The sequence below is a fragment of the Megascapheus bottae genome, chromosome 13 (assembly GCF_031878675.1).
Source record: "Megascapheus bottae isolate mThoBot1 chromosome 13, mThoBot2.hap1, whole genome shotgun sequence".
Classification (NCBI taxonomy): domain Eukaryota; kingdom Metazoa; phylum Chordata; class Mammalia; order Rodentia; family Geomyidae; genus Megascapheus; species Megascapheus bottae.
The window spans coordinates 29,650,596-29,667,071 of NC_143521.1; the positions used below are offsets into that span (position 1 = coordinate 29,650,596).

At 38.6% G+C, this 16,476-nt stretch overlaps 1 protein-coding gene across 3 annotated transcripts in view; it reads right to left on the minus strand.

Moving 5' to 3' along the window:
- Cep135 (centrosomal protein 135) overlaps nt 1-16,476 on the minus strand; it is a 63,195-nt gene that overhangs the window by 12,536 nt on the left and 34,183 nt on the right. For all 3 annotated transcript variants that reach the window (XM_090343569.1, XM_090343567.1, XM_090343568.1), the window contains 9 exons: nt 15,716-15,868; nt 12,404-12,481; nt 8,596-8,747; nt 6,327-6,442; nt 6,099-6,253; nt 5,615-5,670; nt 4,099-4,267; nt 2,542-2,652; nt 1,823-2,008 (listed from right to left, as the gene is read on the minus strand). In XM_090343569.1, coding sequence (XP_090199695.1) covers nt 1,823-2,008; nt 2,542-2,652; nt 4,099-4,267; nt 5,615-5,670; nt 6,099-6,253; nt 6,327-6,442; nt 8,596-8,747; nt 12,404-12,481; nt 15,716-15,868 — 1,176 coding nt within the window. The remainder of the gene's footprint in view (nt 1-1,822; nt 2,009-2,541; nt 2,653-4,098; nt 4,268-5,614; nt 5,671-6,098; nt 6,254-6,326; nt 6,443-8,595; nt 8,748-12,403; nt 12,482-15,715; nt 15,869-16,476) is intronic.

Sequence of the window (16,476 nt, forward strand, 5' to 3'; positions counted from 1 at the left end):
GGACAGTGCCCAGACCCTGAGTTCAAGCCCCAAGACTGGCAAAAAAAAAAAAAATAGGAAGTGCTACTGTGGCTCAAGTGGTAGAGCACTACTACTTTGCTAAGGAGCTGAAGAACAGCACCCAGGTCCAGAGTTCAAGCCCTATGACTGACAAAAAGAAAACAAGATGTATTTTGGGGAGCCTTATGGTAGAATGCTTGCAGCCCTGGGTTTGATTCCTTGGTACCATATACACAGAAAAGACAGAACTCGTGCTGTAGGTCAAGTGATAGAGCACTAGCCTTGAGAAAGCTCAAGGATAGTGACCAGGCCCTGAGTTTGAGCCCCAGGAATGGAAACAACAGTAACAACAAACAATACAACAATGGAGTGAAAAGAGCCCTACAGAATGAGAGAAAATAGGGACCAGGAGCATGGCCTACTGGTAGAGTGCTTGCCTAGCATGCATGAAGACCTGGGTTCTATTCCTCGGTACCACACACACAGAAAAAGCTAGAAGTGGTGCTGTGGCTCGAGTGGTAGAGCGCTAGCCTTGAGGAATGACCAAGGATAGTTCTCAGGCCATGGGCCCCAGCTCCAAGACTGGCCAAAAAAAAAAAAGAATGAGAGAAAATATTTGCAAATCATTTATTAGTAAAGTGTTTATCTCTAGAATACGTAAAGAACTCTTACAACAATAAAAACCCAATTTTAAAATGGGAAACAATTGAGTAGATATTTGTCCAAGGAAGATTTAAACAGATTGTCAATAAGCAAAATATATCCAATGGCTACCTACCCTAAACTACATTAAAAAAACAGAAACAGGGCTTCCAAGCAAGTTATCAAAACGAATGACAGAGCCCTGCCACTGAACTTAACTTTATTAATGATTACAGATAAGTCAGGAACTGGTAGGTCATATCTATAATCACACAAAAATATGGAGGATTATAGTTTGAAGCCAGCCTGGGTAAAAAAGACTCCATCCCCAATTACCACCAAAACTGGGCTGGAGGTGTGTCTCAAGTTATTCAGCACCAACTGTAAGAAAGAAATCTGAGAAAGAGCACTAGGCCCAATGTTCAGCAGAGCACTGATGCACACACACACACACACACACACACACACACACGTATCAGTACTGATATATGTGTATATATAATATATGTATATATTATATATAAATATCTGTACACATATATATTTCATATATAATGTATTACACACACACACACACACACACACACACACACACACACACACATATATGTATATGTATGTTGGTCATGGGGCTTGAACTCTGGGCCTGGGCACTTGTCCCTGAGCTCTCCAGCTGAAATCTAGGGCTCTCCCACTTGAGCTACAGTGCCACTTCTGGTTTTCTGGTGGTTAATTGGAGATAAGAGTCTCACAGACTTTGGTGCCCAGGATGGCTTTGAACTGCAGAGATTCAGATCTCAGCCACTTGCGTGGCTAGGATTATAGTTGTGAGCCATTAGCGCCCAGCAGTAAAAATATTTTTAGCCGGGCACAGTGGCTCACACCTATAATTCTAGCTCTCAGGAGGTTGAGATCTGAGGATTATGCTTCAAAGCAAGCCCAGCACTAAAGTCCATGAGACTCTTTATCTCCAATTAACCTCTAGAAAAGGGGAAGTGGGGCATGGCTCAAGGACAGGGCAATAGTCTTGAGCTGAAGAGCTCAGGGACAGTGCCTAGGCCAGGTTAAAGCCCCATGACCCCCACAAATATATATATACATATATATATATATATATATATATATTAATGCTCTTTGGTTTGCCAAGAAAAATGCCATTACTAGATGAGTAAAGGCTTACCTCCTGTATTTCTTTTTCTAGGAGTTCCACCCGTTCCCGAAGATGTCTCCTCTCTGTGTCAATAGAAAGAAGTTCCAGGCGCACAGAGCTGCTTTCTCCTTCAGCTTGATGGGCTTTGATCTCCCAGTCCTCAGCACGGCTATGGAGCATCTGAAATCTGTTTAGCAAATCTTGGTTTTCTTTTTCCTAGGTTAACATAATTCAGTAATTTCTAAATTAGACACTGTCAACAGAATACTAATGTTATAAAACATATATGTGCCCTGGGAAGTCTGTCATTGGATATCTGTCACAAACACTATAGTAAGATCTCTAGGGAAATATAGAACAAATAGACAATATCTCTACTCTCCAATATTTACTATCTAATAGCGGAGGAAGAATAAACATACACGAGCAAGCTAATAACAAGTTGAAGAAGCCAGTGTTAGCTGGGTACTCGTACAGCAGCTAATTAATTCAAGGAAGTGCTGTCTAAACAGACACTGGGGGTCCACACCTCTAATCCTAGCTATTTAGGAGCCAACTCTGGCAGGAATGTCTGTTGAGACTCATCTCCAACTAACCACCAAAAAGATGGAAGTGGATCTGTGGCTCAGGTGGTAGAGTACCTGCTTTGAGCAAAATGCTAAGAGACGGCACCCAGATCCTAAGTTCAAGGCCAGCACTGGCAAAGAAAAAGAAGTCAGCCTTAAACTCAAGATCAACAATGTTGTTACCTTCGAGGCCATTAAACTCTCCCATCGTGACACTTCAGTTATGTAGTTATGAACTCTACTCTTCATTTCTTCTTTCTCTTGCACCGCTGCTTCGAATTCCAATGAGATTTCCTACAGTTAGAAATTAGAGACAAACCAAACACAGTGAGCAAGCACAGTATCCAAAGAAGTTTCCTTAAATTCAAGTCACTCCTTTGGAACTGGGGAATAAAAGAAAAAGAAAAAAGAAAACCTCACAAAATGTCATTTTTACACATTTTCCCTGGTTGTTCTTGACTTTTCCACCAAACTTTATCACACCTCTCATAAAGCGGTCTCCTGACCACGCATCTCAATTCTACATTTAAGCCTGTTTATGGTTAAGGGTTGACTTTTTTTAGAAAACAAAATTCACATGTCAGCAGTATTCTTTATATTGATAATACTGCAAACTTTTTTTTTTAAAGAGTCTCATGGATATTCATGGCTTTAAACCATGACCCATGATCCTCAGATCTCAGCCTTCTGAGTAGCTATTATTACAGCTGTGATCCATCAAGTGTCTGGCTGTCTAGTATAGTAGGACATAACACAATATTAGGTCTCTATTATTGTGTCTCAAAGCGAAATTAAAAAGTATTTAAACAGGCCAGGTGGTGGCTCACACCTATAATCCTAGCTACTCAGGAGACTGAGGTCTGAGGATCAAGGTTCAAAGATGGCCCTGTACTAAGAAGTCCATGAAACTCTTATCTCCAATTAACCCCCAGAAAACCGGAAGTGGCACTGTGGCTTAAGGGGTATGGCAGTGCCTTAAGCTGAAGAGCTCAGGGACAAAAGGCCCAGAGTTCAAGTCCCACGACTGACCCCACCCCCCAAAAAAAATATCTAAACAGGAAAATCATTAGCTTTCCTGACATAATTCTATAATAAATCAGCATAAATGGTCTTTCAGTAGTTGGCATTCTAAATATTCATTTCATTTATTCCCAGGTCTATCTTTAAGCCAGTGAAAGCTAGCATTAATAATTAAAATTGATCAGGAATCTTTTTCTTCTTGTGGGGCTTGAGCTTAGGGCCTGGGCAGTGTCCCTGGACTTTTGTGCTCAAGGTGAGCGCCCTACCACTTTGAGCCACAGCGCCACTTCCTGTTTTCTGGTTGTTAAGTGGAAGTAAGAGTCTCATGGACTCCCTGCCTGGGCTGACTTCAAACTGTGATACTGAGGCTCAGCATCATTGGTAGTTGGGGTTACAGATGTGAGCCACTAGGTGATTACTGGGTGACACTGGGCCTCATCCAGAGTGATTATGACTTCTGCTTGGTGGAGTCTTGAGCTCGCAGCTTTAGGTCTTCTGCAACAAAAACCAAAATGGAGGTATCGCATTTGCACCCAGTAGACACAATCTGTGCCAGAACATTCTAAACTACAGGCTTTAATGGTATGATGAACACTATTTACCTCAGAGAATAATTTGGTTGTTTATGCCATTACATTTTAGAAGAAAATACTTAGAATATTATTGGCAAACATGAATAGATTTTATAAACTTTAAAGTTTATGTTCATGGTGATCATACCTGGTTCTCTCTTGCCACTGTAGCCAGATCATCTTGTAACCTTCTGTTTTCCTTAAAAGCCACCTCTCTCGATTTTCCCACTTCATCAAGTTCTTTCTGAGCTGTGTCGAGTTGGCGCCTGAGGCTGATTATTTCCCGGTCTCGATTGCCCAATGTTTCCTTTAGCTGACTTTTAAATGAATAATGTGGTAATAATAAAGAGAGCTTTTGGAACCAAAAATACTTGTATCCTGAATTCAGTATATTAAGAGAACAAGAATTATAACTGCTGCATTCAGACATTGATTAATCAGGTATTGCATATCTATAGCCATCAGTGTATGAAGAATTTAAATGAAAACATATTCTAAAAGCTAAGCAAGGCTGAGTGTTAGGCCTAGTAGCAGAGTGCTTGCCTAGCATGCACAAAGAGCTGGGTTCCATTCCACAGTACCACATACATAGAAAAAAGCTGGAAGCCCAAAGACAGTGCTCAGGCCCTTAGTTCAAGCCTTAGGACTGGTAGAAAAAAAAAAAAGCTAAGCAAATTCTTATGAGTCAAACATAATGTGTGTGTTCAATTAGTAAATACCTGTTAAATGTTTATATCCTCACTATTAAAATGTAAAGGAATACAAAATCTAATTAGTGACTTGTTTTTAAGCACTTATGGTCTTTCTGAAAATGACTAGATAGAAAACTTAATTGGTGTGTGACAGTGCTGAAGATAGGATTAGGTGGAGAATAAAATCCCAAATTGCTTATCACAGTCATCTAAAGTCTCTCTTGATCTCAGGGCCTGGGCACTGTCCTTGAGCTTTCAAGGCTAGTGCTCTACCACTTGAGCCACAGCACCATTTCCATCCTTTTCTGTTTATGTGGTACTGAGGAATTAAACCCAGGACTTCATGCATGCTACACAAGTACTCTACCACTAAGCCACATTCTCAGCCCCAAATTTTATTTATTTTTGTTTATGTGCTACCAAGGAATAGAAACCAGGGCTTTGTGTGTGCAAGTCAAGCACTCTACCACTAAGCCATTTACCAGCCCCATTTAATGCTTTAAGATCTGAACAGGATAATTATAGTCAAAATAATGAGCAAGTACGAATTGAACAGAAATAGCTACTGAAATATAAGTATTAAGATATGGATGATGGAAGAAGAGTTAAAAAAAGATATATATATATATGTATTTTTTTTTTTGCCAGTCCTGGGGCTTGAACTCAGGGCCTGGGCACTGTCCTTGGCTTTCTCAGGGCTAGCACTCTACCACTTGAATCACAGCACCACTTTCCACTTTTTTCTATGCATGTGGTACTAAGGAATCAAACCCGGGTCTTCGTGCATGCTAGGCAAGCACTCTACCACTAGGCCAAACTCCCAGCCTAAGAATATTTTTAAACAGGAGACTTGAGAAAAATACTACCATTGGGAAAAAAATGTTCCTATTATTGGATGCTTCTAAATAGATAAAGCTATAATCACTGAAAATTTCTTTTAAAAAAATAGAGGCCATTTCATTAATTACTTACTTCATAGATAATTCATATTCTGAGATAGTTTTCTTCAGTTGAGCAATATTTTTTTCCTGTGGAAATAGAAAAGGTTCTAAGCTATTAAAACAGACATATCTTTAGCTAAGTTTGTATGGTCTATCATATTTACATAGTGGTTAAGTATAATAGTTTAATTACATAAAATTTGCATGAAGAGAACGCTAAGTGAAACGTGTTTTCCTGCCCTGTATCAGCACATTTACACCCTTCCTGAGAACTTCAGCAGTTTTTTTAGAGTCTGTTTTAATAAGACTTCATAAAACCATAAAACGACACCTTATAAAATGTTAGAAACAGGTAAGGTCCCATTTTGAAAATTCAAAAGATGAGTATGAAAAGAAATGTAAACATGTCACACATAGTCTTGGCTCTTATGAACTCTAAGAACGTCATATTGGAAATGGAGGATAAAATTATTTTTTGTCCACATGCTGGAAAATAGTGGCTAACAGTCACAAACCTTATTAGCTAGACTTTCTTGCAAGTTTGCAATGCTTTCTGTCTTCTCATCGACAGCCTCCTGGAGAATGTCCTTCTCTTTATCAATAACACCAATGGTCTTCTTCAGGACATGAGCCTCCTCACTCTGGGATGCCATCTGAAGGGTTAGGTCATCTATACATGAGGGGAAATGTTTGTTAGACGGAGTAAGCTAGGTTTAGCCAAGGTGGGACTGAGGATCACTTACCTAATTTTTCCTCCAGGATTTTAATTTGCTCTTGAGTTGATTCAAGCTCGCTTCTTTTTATGGAGAGTCGGTGCTGACAGTCATCAAGTGACCTCTGTAGCTGCTCATTGACTATTCTAGAGAATCAGAGGACAAAAACAAATGGTATTCTTTATCTCTCATAGCAATGATTTCTTAAATGAGAGGTCTTAAAATATTTTCATTTCTTATTTAAGTTTCTTTTATTTTAAAGCTCTTCCAGTATAATCAATGTCATTATATTACACAATATTTCTTGCTGTCCACCATTCTGCTCCAAAATGGTTCCATCTTCCTAAAAATAATATAGTATAAAAATCAAAAATTAATTGTATACTCTTCTTAGAGGCTTCTTGGTAGTTTTAAATTCTCAGTTTCCTAGTTGCAACCCCTTTTCCAGCATCCTAACCAATAATCCAATATTCTAAGGTTATATTCTAGACTATGTTTTTCTCTTTTGTCTTCACTTTTAAGTCAGCTAAGCCTTTGGATTTTATGTAAGAACTTGCTCATGTTTCCATTCTGTCCTTTAGTCTCTGCTGTTTGCCTCTAAGACTCCAAGGTCCATGTTCCACATTTCTACCAATTAGCTTTCTAAAAGGCATTTGTACTCATGTCCTTCTTATTCCCCTTGACTGAAAAAAGCACGATTCTAGGATGGAGGTATGGCTTAAGTGGTAGAGTGCCAGCTAAGCAAGCAACTCAAGCAAGTAAAACGCCCTGAGTTCTAACCTCACTATCTCAAGAACAACATAAAATGTTCTAGTTGGCTAACGGTGGCTCTGTTTATAACCCTAGTTATTGAGACCTCTGTTCAAAGCCAGTGTAAGTAGAAAAGTCATCAGGAATGTCTTCAATTCACCAGGCAAAGGCTGGGTTGGAAGGAGAGTTCAAGCAAGCATCAGCATAAGCAAAAAAGTTAGAACATGAGGTCCTCAGTTCAACTCCTGGTACTGGTGCCCACATATACACATACATTTGTTTATAAGTCAGTTAGAATTACCAGAAAGAAAAGAAAAATCAAGCAGATACAGGTAGCAAGAATCTGAAATTTTCAATAATACTATATTGTAAAGCACCAATAATCTGAAGTATTTTTTCGTATTCTATTTTTTTTTCAGGGGGGAAGGGGTGGGTGTCAGTCCTAGGGCTTGAACTCAGGACCTGGATACTGTCTCTGAGCTTTTGTACTCAATGCTATCAGTCTACCACTTGAGCCACAGAACCACTTTCTGCTTTTTTTTTTTTGTGGTTAATTGAAGATAAGAATCTAACATACCTTCCTTCCCAGACTGGCTTCAAATTGTAATCCTCAGATCTCAGCCCCTTGATGAGCTAGGATTATAGGCGTGAGTCCCCAGTGCTGGGCCTGTTTTTTTTTTATCATTCATTCATTCATTCATTTTGGTTGATCATGGGGATTGAACTCTGGGTCTGGGCTCTGTCCCTGAGCAATTTAGGTCAAGGCTAGCACTCACTCTACCACTTTGAGTCGTAGCAACACTTCTGATTTTCTGGTGGTTAACTGGAGATAAGAATTTCAAGGAGCAGGTGCGGTGGCTCACGCCTGTAATCCTAGCTACTCAGGAAGCTGAGATCTGAGGATCAAGGCCAGAGCCAGCCCAGGCACAAAAGGACCTGAGATTCATCTCCAATGAACTTCTAGAAAACGGAAAGTAGGGACTGGTTCGAGGGTAGGGTGGTAGACTTGAGCTGAAGAGCTCAGGGTCAGCGCCTAGGCCGAGTTCAAGCCACATGACCCATAAAAAAAAAAAAGAATTTCATAGACTTTCCTGCCCAGGCTGGCTTTGAACCACAATCCTCAGATCTCAGCCTACTGAGTAGCTAGGATTACAGAGGCATGAGCCACCAGCACCCAGCTTATTTATTTATGACATAAGGAAAAACACTGTAAGTTGGATGCATATAATAATTACTTTTGACATAAAGTGAAAATTTCAGCAAATTTACAATTAGATATAATCTATGATTACAAAAGGATATGAAGCTTCTGTTAGTAGGGTTTTTAAAAGATGATGGTTCCAAGCATGTTTATATTGATCTGTGAAAGTTTTAGGAAAAATCCCATATCCTAATTAGATTTCCTCAGCAAAAGAGAACTCTAACTCCATGCTTTTCAAAAGCTCCCAAATGATTCTGCTCCAAGAATAGTTTGAAAAATCCTGTGCAAAGGCCAAGTGTAGCTCAACCTTATAGAACCAGAATAGAATGAAAGTTTCTATAAACTTACCTAAGAGAATTCACCTCTGTTTTCTGATGAGATGAATCACCAGCCACATGGTTAAGTTTTTGAGCTTGTAATTTTGATTTGTTCTCTAATGAGTCTATTGCTTCCTTCATTATTAACATATTAGATTGTAATTCATATTTCTCACATTCAAGCTATAATTTAAAACACAACAGGCATACATATTAACATCTAATTTTATCTTTCATAGGTACTCTTTAATATTTCTGGAAGAAAATTAAGGAAATAAATTAGTTTTATAAAAATTTAAAAGACGGCAAGATGAGAATATGTTCATTTTCTCTATTACTGAAATGAAAAATATAAACAAAACAGAGAAAGAAAGAAGAGAACCGGCTATGGTGGCTCATGCCTGTAATCCTAGCTACTCAGGAGGCTGAGATCTGAGGATTAAGGTTCAAAGCCAGCCCGGGCACAAAGGGATCTGATATTCATCTCCAGTGACGTTCTAGAAAACGGAAAGTGGGGATTGGTTCAAGGGTAGGGTGGTAGTCTTGAGCTAAAGAGCTCAGGGACAGTGCTCAGGCCAAGTTCAAGCCCCATGACACACACACACACACACACACACACACACACACACACACACACACACACACACACACAGTGTATGTTCACATTCTTTTTTTTTTTTTTTTTTGGTAAGTCATGGGGATTGAACTCGGGACCTGGGAGCTGTCCCTTAGTTCTTCAGCTCAAGGCTAGTACCCTATCCCTTGAGCCACAGCACCACTTCCTGTGTTCTGGTGATTAACTGGATATAAGATCTCAGGGTTGGGGCCAGGAGTTTGGCCTAGTGGTTAAAGTGTTGCCTAGCATGCACGAAGACCCGGGTTCGATTCCTCGGTACCACATACCTAGAAAAAAGCCAGAAGTGGTGCTGAGGCTCAAGTGGTAGAGCTCTGGCCTTGAGAAAGTCCAAGGACAGTGCTCAGGCCCTGAGCTCCAGCCCAGAACTGGAAAAAAAAAAAAAAAAAAAAAAGAGTCTCAGGGTCTTTAATGCCCTGGCTGGTGACCGTTGTGATCCACAGATCTCAGTCCCCTGAATAGCTAGAATTATAACCACGAGCAACTGTGCCCAGCGCATGTTCACCTTCTCAGGAGTCGTGTGTGTGTGTGTGTGTGTGTGTTTGTGTACTATACTTCTTACCAGCTGTCAATTTCTAATGATCTGATACATGTGATTTTACTGTGGTTTAACTTTGTATTAATGACATAGAACATCTTTTTGTTGTTATCCTAGAGCTAGAATGCAGGGTCTAGGCACTGTCTCTGAGCTTTTGTGCTCAAAGTTAGGGCCATACCACTTGAGCTACAGCTCTATTTCCAGCTTTTTGGTGGTTAGAGATCTTAAGAACTTTCCTGCCTGGGCTAGCTTCAAATCGTGATCCTCAGATCTCAGCCTCTTGAGTAACTAGGGTTATAGGCATGAACCACTGGTGCCTGTAGAGATAAAAGATCTTTTTACATTTATTATTGTAATTTCTTCAACCACAAAATGCTGTGTTTAGTCACACCTTCTGGTTTTTGAGAGATGTAAGTAGAGGTGAGGGGGTGTTAAATGTGTAGCAAATTGTTTTCCCATTCATGATTTATCTTTTCAATGTATCATGATTAGATTAATAAAGGTATCTTTGTCATGGTCCTATTTATCTATTTTCATTCATGAATCAACTCACTCATGTTCTGGCACTAGTCATGTGGTCTTAGACACATTTCCCTTTGACCTCATTTACTTCTCTGTGAGAAAAGAATGTTAGTATTATTTCATATAGTTGTTATGGAAAGTAAATAATACATATAAAATGTTGAGACAAGTGCCTGACACTATATAAATAGTACTCTTATTAATTCTCCAAGATTATTTCTCAAGATTTTCTCCCGCATTTCTCTAAAAAATGCAGTATACTTTGAAAAATGTTGTTTAAAATAATAGTATGTTTTGAACAGTCATGTAATAAATTTTGAAATGATGTGGGGGTATGGTATATTTGAGGGATGAGCAAACATTTTCTTCTTTCAATGTAAATAGCCACTTATTCCAGAAGCCAATAGTTAATAAATATATTTCCTCATCGATCTGAGTTCTCTAGTGTGTTGGGATTATCTGTGTGTTTTCTCTCAAGGGATTCTTATAGGCCCAATTTACTCCTATCATAATAACAATGATGCTATAGCCTTCATATTTGATAGGGCAATCCCACCATCATGGTCTTTAAGACTTTGGATTCTTTTGTTTCCATGTGTATTTCATAAGCTATTGACAATTTCCCTAATACATTTACTACACACACACATACTTCTTGAGCTTTTAGTTGGAACTACACCAATTCCGCAGATCAACTTGGGGAGAATTTGTTACTTTAAATAACTTAACTCTTACCTTTTTCATATGTATTAGTTTACTTGTGTAGGCTTTTTTCACCCCAATAAGGCTAAATAATGTTTTATATAAAAGGCCAGCAAATTTATGCATAGGCATATTATTAAAAATAATGTTATATTGCCTTATCTTCAATAAAGATTATTTCAGAAAACCCCCCAAAAATAATGTTATATTGTATAAGGTATTATAAGTGATTTAAATGTGATTTAAAAGTATATAGCAAATTAGCCAAGCATTTTTGCTTTACACTTTCTTTCTTTTTTATTTTTTTTGTGGGTCATGGGGCTTGAACTCAGCCTGGGAGCTGCCCCTGAGCTCTTCAGCTCAAGGCTATCGTCCTACCCTTGAGCCATAGCCCCACTTCCCATTTTCTAGTGATTAATTGGAGACAAGAGTCTTAGGTCCTTTTGTGCCCGGGCTGGCTTTGAACATTGATCCTCAGATCTTAGCCTCCTGAGTAGCTAGGATTACAGGTATGAGCCACCGCATGCTGGCTTTAGTTCACATATTCAATCCTAGTTACTCAGAAGGTTAAGCTTTAAGGATGGTGGTTCAAAGCCAGCCCCAGGCAGGATCTAAATTAACCAGCAAAAGCTGAAGTAAAGGTGTGACTCACATGCAGAGGGCCAGTCTTGAGTGAAAAGTGAATGGAAATTACCCTGGCTCTGAGTTCAAGAGCTAGTATTCACACACAAAAAATGTATATGGGAAGATATGCCTAGGACATACAAATACTATGTGTTTTATATGAAAGACTTGAGCCCCCTGAGAGGACACAGAGAGAACTGTGGCAGTGAGTTTTATTTCCTTTCCTATTCTATGCTTCTGTTATATTATATTATTTATTTATTTTGCTAGTCCCGGGCTTAAGCTCAGGGCCTTAGTACTGTCCTTGGGCTTTTTTAAGCATAGAGCTCTACCACTTAATCCACAGCAACACTTCCAGCTTTTTCTATGTTTGTGGTACCAAGTATTGAACCCAGGTCTTCATGAATGCTAGGCAAGCACTCTAATACTAGGCCAAACTCCTGGTCCCTATAATTATTTTTATAAGACCAAACCCACAACAATCACTGACAGCAGCTGAGCCCTTACTAAATGAACTTTTCTAAGTTCTCCACTTATATTGTTAACCCATTTAATTTTCTCAAAACCCTTGAGAAGCAATAGCACCAGTACATTATAAAAAAGGAAATTAAGACACAGAAAGTCAGGCAATTTTCCTAAAGGTTCAACAGACAAAAGTAGACCAGAACCCATTTTCAGCCTTCAGAACACACAGCCTCAACTGCTGCTATATAGCAGCAATATTATGTTATAATTAAAAAAAATTCAGCCTACCCCAAGTATATCAGACACAGCCATTCATAAAATGCAATGCGCCCCCAAATCAGCTTAATAAATTACCTGATGATTAACATGTGTCAAATGTTCGATAGTCTTCTCTAATTCTGCTTTTCCCAAAACATTCATTTCCTGGACATTCTGAAAGAGAATTTTATAGAAAACTGCTCATTTATATCTGATAATAAAACAAAATCACCAAAGTAAATAATTAAGGTCTATAATGATATGTTCTATTTTCATAAATCATAAGAATTGTTTTACAAAGATCATTATCACAGTGCTTTTGGATTTAAGAAAGCATAACAGGTTATCATCTACATTTTCTACCTCCAGATGTAACTATAAAAGACACAGAATGGCAGATTCATTTATGAAGATGTACACATTTTTACCCATATTAGCACAAATATAAGAAAACAAAAACAGAATAAGTAAGGAGTATGTCCACAAGAGATCTAAAAAAAAAACAGGGTGCAAAAAAAAGGCATCTGGGGCTAGCATTCATTTGCTATCTCATATTTAAGCTGAATTTAAAGATGAATGAATCTTTCAATTATTTTCAGAGAAGTCGAGAGACAACAAAAAAGCCAGTAAGCTTGGAATTTTGAGAAAAAGAGGAGTAAGGAACAGGAAAGGTGAATTTAGGGGGAAAGACACTAGGCCTGAAGTAGGCAAGGAGCAATCACTGCAGGGTTTGGAAACAGTTTACAGATTTTAGTGAAATAAAAAGTGACACAGACATTTCTGAAAGATGATTATGGCATAGAGATCAAAATGAAGCTTAACAAAGCAGGTGGAGGAAAAATGACCAGAATAGGACGGGAGCAGATACAAACAAGCACTGAGTAGAAGAAAGTACCTATTACACAGGACCCAGATGCCTCTCCCAGCTGGGTGAGGCTGAGCAAATTACTAAACTCACTGCAGTTCACAGACACCATTGGAAAATAGCACTGATCCAGACAAGGCTTCTGTGATTTCCACAACAGCACATCTACAGAAGCACTTGGACAATCCTCTCCCATGGTTAAGACTTACTTTAGTCAATATTAACAAAGAAATAGCATGGCTGGGATCGGCTAATAACTGGGAGACAGAAGCTTTCAGAGACATTTTAGCCCAAACATCTGGACTTGACAACTGGGTATGGAGCAGAGTAGCTTTCTCACTAAGAAAGCCGAAAGATTCAGTAAAAGTAAGGTAAAAGTTAGTTGAAAAGTCATAAAGTCCTGTCTCCTGCAACCCAGAAGGATTCTGGTAGTCACTCTTTTCAAGTTTTCAGTATTAATGCATTTAAAAAGCCTATTTTTACATTTTTGGTCACTTCAACACATATGGAAAAGAAAAAGTGAGTGGCCTGTGCGAAAACATGCCATCTTATAACACAAGTTTCATGTTTGGTAATTTTAACTTTTGACTGATATAGAAAAACACTTTTTGGAAGGCATTATTATAAAAGATTCCAATTGAAAACATTTATAAACTTTATGGGAGTAAATTCTGTGACATAAACACTATTATCAAAATGCCTATTTTTCCCCTTTAGCTGCTACTTTCAAAACATCAATTCCATAGCATAAACTACAAGCAAGAAAAGAGTTTATAACAATAACACTTATAATGTACTGAGCTTTGGTAAGTGCTTTACATATAGTAACATTTATCTTGGAGATTATAAAAGGAATTTTTAAAAGCTTCTAGATATGACTCTAAAACACAAGTAATTAAGGAAACAGGAGAGGTTGGACTTCACACAAATTACAAATGTCTGGCTTTCAAAGATACCAGAAAGAAAGTAAAAGGAAGACCCACAGCGAGTCAGTACTGATAAGGAAGGGACTGTTTCAAAAATATATGATAACTCTTTCATTCATTGATAATGAGGGAAACTACCCAATGCTAAAATGGCAAAAGATCTAAACATACATTTCTCAGAAACATTTATCAAATTAAACTAAACTGGACAAAAGGCACCTGAAGAGATGCTTAACACTATTAAGCACCGGGGGATTGCAAATCAATACGAAAATGAATGAGTAAAATAAAAATGGCAGGTAAAAGCCAGATGCAGTGGCTCACGCCTGTAATCCTATCTACTCAAGAGGCTGAGATCTGAGGATCAAGGTTCAAAGCCAGCACAGGGCACTAAAGATCCAGAGACTCTTATCTCCACTTAACCACTAGAAAACCAGAAGTGGGGCTGTGGCTCCAGGGGTAGGGTGGTATCCGTGAGCTGAAGAGCTCAGGGACAGCACCCAGGCCCAGAGTCCAAGCCCCACCACCTACAAAAACAAAAACAAAACAACAAAAAGAAACAGGTAAAAGTAGCACCTGAAGATGTGGAGGAGCTAGAATACTTCTTCACTATAGTGGGGATATAACAAGGTAAGCCTGCTCTGGAAAACGTTTGGCATTTGTGATTACAGGGACTCAGCGGATGACCCAGAGTTACCCTATGAGAAGATTATGCCCAAGAGACATGAAAACATGACCCCACTGGAAACTTCCAAACAAATGTTCTAGCATCGTTTGTGGGTGAACCCTTAAGTACATGCTATTGAGATGCCATATATGATGTACTTAGACTGAGGATGTAGATAGATAAGAGGTTGATTGCTTGCTTTATATGTATAAAGGCCTAGTGCTCAATTGCTGGCACTGCAACAAAACAAAATAAAATTCAGACATTCAATGATTTAATTTATATAAAATGCCAAGACTAGGCAAATCCAGAGACAGAAAGTAGGTACAGGAGGAGATCTGTGAGGACTGTGAGGAAAGAGACTGACAGTAAATGGATACAAAGTTTCCTATTGTGTCCAAAGTTAATTGTGGTAAAGACTGTATAAGACTGTGAGTATACTAAAAGCCAAGGAATAGTACTCTTTAGTAAATTAGTCAATTGTATGGCTCCTTCCCTCTCTCCCTCCCTCCCTTTTCTTTCTTTCTTTAAATAAAAAGTGTCATTCTTCACATGAAAAATTTACCTTTGCATTCAGGAGTCAACAAATGATTTTTATAAAGAACCAGATAGCAAATATGTAGGACAAATGTCTCTAATGCATTTCTCAATGGACACAAGAGAAACTACAGGCAATATGTTAAACAAATTCCAGGAACACTTAATCACAATAAAAGTCTTCTTGTGTGTGTGTGTGTGTGTGTGTGTGTGTGTGTGTGTGTGTGTGCGCATGCGCATACACATACATAGTTTAGCAATTTAGAAATGTGAAAGCACAGTCACAGGCTAGGCCTCATAGGGTGAGCTGGGTCTGCCCATACCATATAGATGTGCATCAACAGCAGAGTCATAGGAAAACACATACGGTCGAATAAATTCCTTTTTGAAAATATGTTAATTGTATTTCTTACCTTTAACTTTTCCCTTAAAGCTTCCTTTTCTGATGTAAGTCTTCTTAAGTCAGACAATGCAATTTCCTTTTCCTTTTCAATCAGACTAACCAGATTATTAGGGGCTGTGGTTTGGGAGGATCCTTGTCTTAAGCTAGATAATTCATCACGAGCCTTAAAGAATTAGGCATAAACAATTTGAATGCATCCACTATTTTGAAAAGACACACTAAACACACACTATGTCAACTACCTTTCCAAATCCCAACAAAATAACAAAAGGACTCACATCAAATGATAAAACCAATAAGGATATTTGAAAGAGGTAGTAACTACAAAATGCTGGAGATGAGATAGCAGACAAACAGAAATTAGGTAGGCAGGCCAAAGAGAGCTGAAATTTAAGTTCTGTAGAGAAACTCCAGAAGTGGATTAATTTCATTGTTAAATCCTAAAATAAGCAAAAAGGGCTCTTATAATTTTTTCTTTTTTGCCAGTCCTGGGGCTTGAACTCAGGGTCTGGGCATTGTCCTTGGACACTTTTTGCTCAAGGCTAGCACTCTTGCCACTTGAGCCACAGTGCTACTTCCGGTTTTTTCTGTATGATTCCGGGGAATTGAACCCAGGACTTAATGTATGCTATGCAAGCATGCTACCACTAGAACACGCTCCTGGCCGAGGGCTCTTTCAATTTATATGTGTTTACTTCTTGTCGAAACAGCAAAAGGAACTGGGCTCATGCCTGTAAACCTAGCACTACTCAGGAGGCTAGGATCTGAGGA